Source organism: Aptenodytes forsteri, unplaced genomic scaffold (assembly GCF_000699145.1).
Source record: "Aptenodytes forsteri isolate BGI_AS27 unplaced genomic scaffold, ASM69914v1 Scaffold151, whole genome shotgun sequence".
Taxonomy (NCBI): domain Eukaryota; kingdom Metazoa; phylum Chordata; class Aves; order Sphenisciformes; family Spheniscidae; genus Aptenodytes; species Aptenodytes forsteri.
This window is the reverse complement of record NW_008795939.1, coordinates 160,370-170,218: the sequence shown is the minus strand read 5'-3', so window position 1 is coordinate 170,218 and position 9,849 is coordinate 160,370. Positions and strand designations below refer to the sequence as shown.

At 38.0% G+C, this 9,849-nt stretch overlaps 1 protein-coding gene across 1 annotated transcript in view; it reads right to left on the bottom strand.

The window, feature by feature from the left end:
• The window catches only part of GKAP1 (G kinase anchoring protein 1), a 31,334-nt gene extending 21,499 nt beyond the window's left edge, over positions 1-9,835 (bottom strand). The window contains exons 1-3 of the mRNA XM_009285252.1: positions 9,749-9,835; positions 3,974-4,237; positions 1,677-1,820 (exon numbers count right to left, since the gene is read on the bottom strand). Of these exons, the coding sequence (XP_009283527.1) occupies positions 1,677-1,820; positions 3,974-4,186 (357 nt within the window). The 5' untranslated portion in view covers positions 4,187-4,237; positions 9,749-9,835. The remainder of the gene's footprint in view (positions 1-1,676; positions 1,821-3,973; positions 4,238-9,748) is intronic.
• Positions 9,836-9,849: the final 14 nt, after the last annotated feature.

Sequence of the window (9,849 nt, the reverse complement as noted above, 5' to 3'; positions counted from 1 at the left end):
GCTTGCAGCCCAGAAGGCCAATCGTATCCTGGGCTGCATCAAAAGAAGCATGGCCAGCAGGGTGAGGGAGGTGATTCTGCCCCTCTACTCTGCTCTGGTGAGACCCCACCTGGAGTACTGCATCCAGCTCTGGAGCCCTCAGCATAACAGAGACATGGACCTGTTGGAGCAGGTCCAGAGGAGGGCCACAAAAATGTTCAGGGGGATGGAACCTCTCCTATGAAGAAAGGCTGAGAGAGTTGGGGTTGTTCAGCCTAGAGAAGGAAGGCTTTTTTACCAGGGCCTGTAGTGACAGGAGAATGGGTAATGGTTTTTAAACTACAAGAAGGTAGATTTAGACTGGATATAAGGAAGACATTTTTTAAGCTGCGGGTGGTGAAGCACTGGAAGAGGTTGCCCAGAGAGGTTGTAGATGCCCCATCCCTGGAAGCATTCAAGGTCAGGTTGGACGGGGCTCTGAGCAACCTGATCTAGTTGAAGATGTCCAAGCCCACGGCAGGGGGGTTGGACTAGATGACCTTTAAAGCTCCCTTCCAACCCAAGCTATTCTTTGCTTCTATGATAATTTGCCTTGAAAAATTTGTGCAAAGTTAAATACTGTGAAGAGCATCTTCAAGCATAACCAGACAGCCCAAACAACCATCCACAGTGAATGAGTGCATAGCAGACAATTATTTAAAAGGGGTCTAGAAAAAAGCATACCAAAACATTTCTTTAAGCACCATCTGAAAAAATGCACTAAAACAAATTCTTTCTTCGTCCATCTATGCTGTTTTGGCCTAAAATAGTTGAAGTACTGCGAACAATTCAGAACATTCATATAATTTAAAACACCATACAAGAAAATCACTATACATTCTTCAGTATCAAAAAGGAGTATTTTAAATGCTGAATTCAAGTCAAGAACCAAAAAGGCTAGTTTTAACTCTAAGTACGCTTCCTAACTGACATCACAAGGACAGCAAACTATTGTATTTGTTCAAGGTGAAGATTATTTTACTGTTTTGGATTAAGTGCATTTCACTGTGTAATTTCTGTTTGTGGTAGCTTTGGCAAGAAGAAACATAGTGAAAACATTATATTGGCCTTCATACAGGCACAGTCAGTCTTTGTTTTACCTCTGTGGTATCTTTCAAGTGTTAGTGAACCCTACTAACAATATTATTACCAAAAAGATCTTCTAACATGAAAAAACAGAGGTTCTTACACTGATAGCACTACTCTTGTGTGCTAAAGGACAGTTAGCACTCAGTTCAAGTGTTCTTTGTTACCTAGAAAGGAACTAGTTATTTCCTGCCTAACAGAACTTACTAAGCCTTGTTTACTATGGATCTGTACTGTATACACATATATTGCTCCACCAAAATATTCCCAGCTTTGTTCCCACCACAGCATTTCACCATCTCTCCATGGCAGTACTTCTACTTGTCCAAATCATATAAATTCCTCCACCATACTCCAGTATTCACAGTCCAGCTATAAGGTGTGCAAACAGCAGCATGTGCTGGCTCTAAACTATATTTGACAGAACATGTGGCCTGAATTACCACTGAAACCCTTCTGTGTGGCAGTATTTTGTCGCTTCTTCTTCAGCCACCTCTCTTTATCCATGAGATTTAACTTCATGGAGTAATATTTCAGGAAAGCCAAAGACAGCTAAATACAGTAAGCTGTACCTGCTCATCTCTTTGTCTCCACTCCTGCCAGTTTTCTTCCTGAGAGTCCTTCTGCATTGCAGTGTGCAGTTTTTGTTCATGCTGAGATAGACAGCCTCCATGTGAGGATTTCTGAGGAATCTTTTTAAAAGCAAGGTTTCTGAGCTGAAAAACAGTTATTTTTAACATTAATCAAAATGTTGACAAGTATACAGAAACAGTCTTAATGGACTAACAAAGGCATTCAGACACGTGCAAATAGACATGCGTGTGCTTTACCTTACTCTGTAGTTTGGGATACATTTTTGTTTAATCGTTCACTGTACATACCATAATGTAAAATTATGGAAAAGTGTGGATGAGAAACACCACAGCCACATAACATTAAAAAATGAAAAAGTAAATATATTTTGCCAGCTGAAAATACTTTTAACAAATTTGAAGAGATAACTGTGTCCGACACATTTCATGCTGGATCAGGCATTACAGTGTCCTCACACCTGACCCGAATTGAATATAATGCCAAAGAAAAGATAGTATACACAGATTTGGCATCGGCAAGCAGAGGAACTAGATGTCCAGGTAGAAAAAGAACAACGTAGACAGTCCTTACAGTTTGTCAACAATCTGAAGTTGGTCACATTTTGAGAAACTGAAATAAGAATTCTTTTTAATCACTGCACCATATGGATACAACAGTGCCATCACAAAAATACCTTACATAATTATAAAATTTGACAGTGAACAAGTAACCTGCAAATTTGGCAACTCAAAGACATTTACTGCTCAAGCTTAAACATTAACTGACACTCTGGTCCTTACTTGGAGTGAAAATAAAGGCATTAATACAATCTAGTATCAATTTAGAGACACGGATTTCCTTAACATAAAGGCTCCTGGAAGGGAAAAAGAAGCTATTATCAGATGAAAGATGAAACAAAGAGAAACAAAGTACAATAACAGTGTTCTCCTTAATGTGTGTTTACAGAGTGCCATGACTCCTTAAAATGGCAGCTCACCTTAGCTTAAAGTTACTTAAAATCAGGCAATAATGCAGATACTTTAGAATTGTTTTCCTTTCCCTCCAAACAGTCCCTTGCCATACTGCCTTTTGCTTCGCTGCTGTCTTTCTTGCTGCCTGCACCAGCACTACAACCCCTGCTTCCTTCTTCAGATTACAGTGCTGGCAAGAACACTGGTGCAGACCATTCTGATTTATAATTTCAGTGGAGTATAGCCATAGATATAGTACATGCTGTGGTGAAGAAAATGAGTCAGCCCTTACTTGCCTCTCTGCCATCACAGGAGTAAGTATCATTTCCATGCCAATGAATTTCTGCAAATATATGCAATGCATATGCATACACACAATTACTTTGATGGCATTAAAAGTTTTGATGGTGTTAAGACAGGCATAAAAAAACATCAGGGTATACTTATTGAAAGCTTAATCTTCAATATAAAAAGAGCAGCATCAAAGCTGGGAAAAAAAATCACTTAGCATTACTGCAACTACTAAAGTTTCAAAGATTTTAAGGTTTAATAGATACTAAAAAAGGGTTTGGGTTTTTGTTTTACATACTAAATTTGATAGGAGATGTGTACAGTTTCAGGCAGAAAGATTATCTCAGATCAGTTGGCAGACACGGCAATCTAGAATACCAGTTCCCAGAATCTTGGAACAATTCTTTCAGTCTCACTTCTTAATTTCCATTTCATCTGAGGTTTAAGAATCCCAGTATCAGAAAGTCACCACTGTTCTTCATTCCACCTCCCAATTCACATGGGAAAAAAAAAGCGGGGGGGGGGAAGGCTCTGGATTTAAAAGATTAAGGGGCTGGCATGATGGGTAAACCTGCAAATTACAACTTAGGAAACCAGATTTCAAAGCTCTTCAGACAGAGAAGAGCTATCCCCTAAAAAGAAAAAAAACCTTGAAAGCACCTTTGCGTTTTAGCATGCTGGCTGCCCAAGCAGGCAATTGAACTGACTGCCTACAAACCTCTGAAAACAAATTGTTTCCTACTAATCACTTTTTAGAAAGGTCATTCTCTTCATCAGAAATTAATTATTCAAATGGTGCTGTCAAAAAAGTAAAACCTAGCAATTTATTCTCATTAAAAATTTTGAACTTAGTATAGTAGACAGTATCCTTTTATATAAAGAATTCTTAATAAAGCAAAGAAAAAAAAAACTGCAGTGTCTGTGACTAAGTAGCATTTGTTTCATAAAAAAACAAAACAATGACTTGTCAGGGACAGCAAAGACTATTTATCAGATAACAACCTTACCCACTACTGAAAGGACAATCTCTTTACCTCATTGGCCTCACTCTGCTGCTGTTCTTTCTTTTTTCTCCTTTTCTTTCTTTTTTTCTCATTTGTAGATGATCTTCCCCCTGAAGCCTGAGATTTACTGGCACCTCGGCCACGTCTTCCTTTTCCAGGCTCTGAATCAGTATCGCTTTCGACTTGTAGTAAAGCAAAACGAGATGCAGTGGTAGGAACTGAATTGATTACAGCAGATGCCATTGCCACATCTGAAATTCTACTGAGCTGGCTTCTTTTTAATTGTTAGGCTTCCTAGGAAAGTAGCACAGAAATAAGAATGAAAACAGTGTTTGACCAAACAATCAATAATTCATATCTGTTAGCTGCAGGACTAGTATAAAAAAACCCCAAACCATTACGTTTTTACTAAGTTGTATTATCTTACGTATTCGAACAAGAACTACAAAAGGAAATAATAATCTATAAACCAACATTTAGGCTAATACATTTGTTCCTGAGAGATTACATTCAATGGAAAAAACAAGTAGAGGGCTCTAAAAGAAGCTGGCCTTCATGATCTGGAGGGGGTGTGGGGGGGAGATACGGGAATAGTGTAGTGCTCCGAAACTGCTTCAGATGCCATCCTTGGAGCCTGACAAACATATGATTTGAGAAAGAAAGCAAGCAAATATTACGCATGTGTAGGCTCCGGTTTTGGATAAGCAGCCTTCTTTGTTATTTTACAAGTAGTATCATTTTGTTCCCAAGCCACTGGAGATTCAACAAGCAGTTTTCTCCACAGGAAGGTGAGCCCAGCATTGTGGCTGGTACTGTTTTCAAACGTAAGGCTCACCTGTTCTTACAGCACAACACAGAGGATGTGTTGGGGGGAGGCAGAACTAGGAACACACTTAAGCCTTCTGTTGCCCCCTGTAGCTATAACCAATGTGTATATCCCCATGACACAATTCCAAAGTACAAATCATTCATCTAATGTAAAAGTTAAATTTTTGGCATAGGAATATTTGGCTAATTGCAAGTTTTCCATGCAAAATTTAGTGAATTAGGAGAAAATTGAAAGTGATGTTATTTCATCAGTGGTTATAAATTTCATAGAAAACAGACATCTAGCTATGTTGATATACTAGGATAGAGAGGTGTAGTGAAATAATACATACTTTTTTAAAGCGTTGTTAAAAAGGAATCCTTACAGTTTGACAACTGTAAACATACGAAGTTGATTATCTGCTTAGATGGTCTACAAATGTGTTGCTTGTTAACTACTATTACAGAAGAACATGAGAATCTACAGAAATTTCGAGAGATGGTTTTTATCGTTAAATTCCAGACTTTCTCAAGGACAAACCTGTATAGGTGCTCTAAAGATGCTCAGACATATCAACAGGAAACAATGCTATGTTACCAATGCTCTGGTAAGTGACCATTGTGACCATTACCCAAAAGAATTATTAAAAAGGAATACTACATTTCATTTCTCAGAGTTGGAAAAGAATGAGCGAGTAAGCTAGGACTGTTCTTATTCAAGTGTACTGAAGACAAAGGTTACAGCGAACAGTGTTCTTTTCATAGAAGAGTTACCCTACTCTATTTCTTTCAAAAAAGGAAAATTGTATCCTAAGCTGATTGTATCCTAAGAATAAAACAAACTTGACATCAAACTGTGAATCCCCCTGATGCTGATGTTCACACTCTCCGATCAGACCAGAACCACGGATCTAAAAAGAACCACGTAAGTCACATCTAAAACACCGTGAAGTAATTAGTACTTGTTACTCTCTTTAAATGATTAAAGAACAGGGTAAGTTTGGGGTTTCCTGGTTTTGTGTGTGTGTTTTTAAATGCATTTTAATACTCAATAGCTCTGCAGTTACCCTACTTAGGAGCTTAGTTACAGCTGAGAGATGTTGCACTATTACTAATTGAACATGCAGTAAGTTGAAACCTGAAACTCCGAGAAAAGATTAAAAGGTACATCTTCACAGAAAAACAGCGCCAAAGATAAGTGCTCAGTCACGCTATAACACAAACTTACAATACTGGATAGTGCTCTTGGCACTACACCAGACTACAACAGTCTTAACGCTGGAAGTTTGTAAACTCTCTACTGTATTTGGCACTGCAGGATGACTTGTCAGTCAAAAGCTTGGCACTTCTAGTCTCTGACTACTTACTGCGATATATTTTGGTTTTCATATAAATAAACAGCACAACACAGTCTTTATTAAGCTGTCAGCTGGTAATGGTGCCAAATACTTATTTTTGCCCATACAATTTGAAAACATTTCATATTTTCAAGCTGCAGTGATAGCAGCTAGATCCTTTGGAAATACAGTTTAAGAGAAAACATTGTCAAGATACAGTTATTAGTCACCCTAGAACAACAGATAAAGAAAGATGAAAAGAGGTTGGACTTAGTTAGCCATAGCAGCTGAAGCTCTACATCACTATGAAATAACGCTGCAAACTTCTCTCTCCCTTTTCAATAAATACAACAGCTATACTTTTGCTGTCTGACTGTAGCTGGCATGCAATTAAGTGCCCAGCTGACAAGCACATTAAGCAAGTACTACCTCCGGAGTTGTAATTCACTGAAATACTTCAGTGACAACATGAAATTAATTTACAGAAGTTTATTCGTGAATTACATTTGTTTCCACAGAACAGAAAAAATGGATAATAATGAGCTTGTCGAGGAAACTGCAAATAACTGAAAAATATAATCTCATGTAAGTGTAGAATAGCTGTTAACATTGCTAACTCAGTTACTAGGACATTTCAATACAGCTATTCATATTACAGCAGGATCTAATCATGCCAGTTCTGCAGCACTTAAAGACTGATCCAGTGATCACTGAGGCCTACCACCATGCCATGCTTCACTTTTTAATACCACACCTACAATTCTGACAGCCAAATTTTACCAAGTACCTAATATTTCAGTTCCAAGATTTGACTCACCCCACCCCCTGGAAACCAATGGACTGATCTCAAAAGATTTCAGCTAAGCATAGATGCTTGCCACCCCTTTTACAAGATTTGTTTTTCCTTTAACAGAGAATTATAGTTTGTGTTGTTCTTTATTATTCCAGATATGAACAGTCTTAGAAAATTAAAGCATTGACACTGTTGAGCTTGACGCTGTGTTCAAAGAGGCTTTTTGATCACACACAAAAAGCATTCAAATTCCACAGTGTGTTTTGTAATTCCACAGATCGAACTGGGATCTGAAAAATAATTTCAACCTTTACAGTGCTTTCGAGAAAGAGCTTGGCAGTCTGAGAAATGTTATGCGTTCATAACAGTCAGTCGGCCAAAGCCTGTCTATCTAAGTACAAGACAATTCCTTTCCTTACCATATGGAGTACAGCAAAAAATCTCCAAGAGGAGTAAAAGGAAGCAAAGCATGCTTGTGGCATCTACACAGCTCATTAATACCTCAAGTGAGACCACAAGTTAAAAAAAGCCCAACAAACATCAGTACTTGGAGTTGTTTCCCTGTGTGTCATGCATTAACACTAGTCATACACTTCTGAGGAGACCTTCTGTAATGTACCAAGAAAGTAACTAACCCTACATTTTTATGTTAATGAAAAGATCACTGATAATGGCTTTCAAAGTTGCAACATCACCATGGCATCGATACACAGGTGGCACCAATAAATGACCCAGTTTCAAAATTTTGTTTTGCAGATCACTGCAGACTTATTAGTTGAACTGTCTCTGCAATCTGTTTCAAACTGTAAAGTTTGTGAAAAAAGTTCCTACAACCAAAATGACATATTATTCAGATTCATATATCAACAACAATAAGATAAGCATGATACACCATATAGTTTCAAGGCAACATAAAAGCATTTGTTATGGCTAGCAAGTAGTAATTTTTTTGGTGCTCTACTCATTCCTAGGTCATACTCTTCTATAAATCATGTCAGCCTATAGGAACAGATTATTTTGGAATTGGATACTAAATCAACAGATCATACCAAGTTGTTCCCATTTATGAAACATGTAATATATTACTTTAGTGTGTCTGCTACAGTGATTTGTAAGTACAAAGTGCTTACTCCACCTTACGTTCTTGGTAAACAAGGAGACGTATTTAGAAAGGTAAATTGTGACATAAGACTGACAAGAAAAGCTATCTTTTTAACTTCAGTTCACTGAAGTGTACTAAGTATTATTTCAGAAACATGAGATCAGTTGATGCCCTGAAGGGCTTCAGTCTCGTTTTAGACATGATGTAACAAAGTGCAGTAATGAAAGTAACATACTCATCTGGTGTTACCATAACTTGAAATCCCTTTTCTGTCAGTTACTTACAATTACCCATATGTTGCAGGTGAAATACCTTTTAAAATACCTAAGTTTTACAAGCTCTACTGTAAACTGTCCAATATGTATACTAGGAAGAGTTTAAACACACATTCACAAGCTTATTTTGTTTGAGCATCAGCAGCTTCCTGGCCTGTGTGCAGCTTTGCACATGTGCATGAGTTATCATTTAACTGGCAAAGTGTTCAAGCACCTCTAAGAAGTGAGCACTACATCACAATTTAGGAACCTCTAGTTTGATGCTAGTAGTACACCTTTAAGCATCTGTGAAATAACCACACAGCTTTAAATGCGGGGCTTTACTATTTCAAGGAAAACATGCTGAAGAGCCCAAAAATATAACCCGTCTCCTATTTAACCACTTGCATTGTCAAATAAACTGCTAATAAAGATGCAGATTTTAGAAAACTTTGAAAACAGAATATTGTCATGCTAAAGCTTCTTCCCACATATAATCTACTTCTTTCTACCACTGAAATACCTATTTAAGATAATCTACAATCAATACATGCGCTTAGCAAACACCTGAAGTATGGACTGACTTCAGTACTTGCTTGTAAAACTGAAATAACACTAAAATACACAATATATACTTGTAAATGAAGAAACATGTCCATTCCCTACCGGCACTGATCAACATTCACACCTTCTGCACATTACATATTGATCCTTGCCTGTTTATACATTCACCACAGCAATACTTTTCTTTATCACTGCATTTAACAGGAAGTTTTGCACAGGAGGTCCTCCCAGTTGGACAAGCTCTCTCCATTTAAAATGCTTCTGGTTTATGCCATCTGATCAAAAGCTAGAAAGCTGTATTAAACTGCTCTAAATCCTTAAAATTACTTAAAGTCAAACCATCAGCTTGCCAATGAGTTTCACAAGTAACTTTACAGCCAAAAAAAAAAAAAACCCAACCCAAACTGGTTCAGAAATCTACTTGAGAGTTGCAGCACTGGCATACACGGCAGCAATAAACCCATGGCTGGTAAAGGGCCTTGCACAGTTTGAAAGGGGAACATGGTGAACTTACTGCTGTGCTTTGGAAAGATTAATGTTTTTGAGGAAGAACGGTTTTTAAAACATCTTTTAAACTCAGGATTAAAATGCACAAGCGACGAGGCAAGTCTGACATTAGTTTGAGCATAGGATGCTGACTGAGTGTAACCTCCCTTGCTTTTCTTCACGGGATTCCCACCCCCTCCGCCCCCCCAAAAAAAAGTTAAAGGATGTTAGTTAAGCTTTAAAGTTAGGAACTTTTATCTAACGAACTTTGAAACGTCATGCTTAATTTACCGTGCGTGACTAATGCAACAAAAAATACTAGCATTGTTAGATACCAATACATATTAGTAACCTTAAATAACCAAACAACCGGTGATGAGTGAATACTACGTCCCAATGACGTTTTGGCTTCTAATTACGGTCAGCATTGTTGCTGTAGCTCAATCTTTTTAACTAACGCACCTCTCTTCAAAACACGCAAGCAGAGGCAGCGAGCCCTTTTTGTGCCACTGAAAATCGCGAACGGGTAGGAAAAGCCACTTTGGGGGAGCGGCGCCTGCATT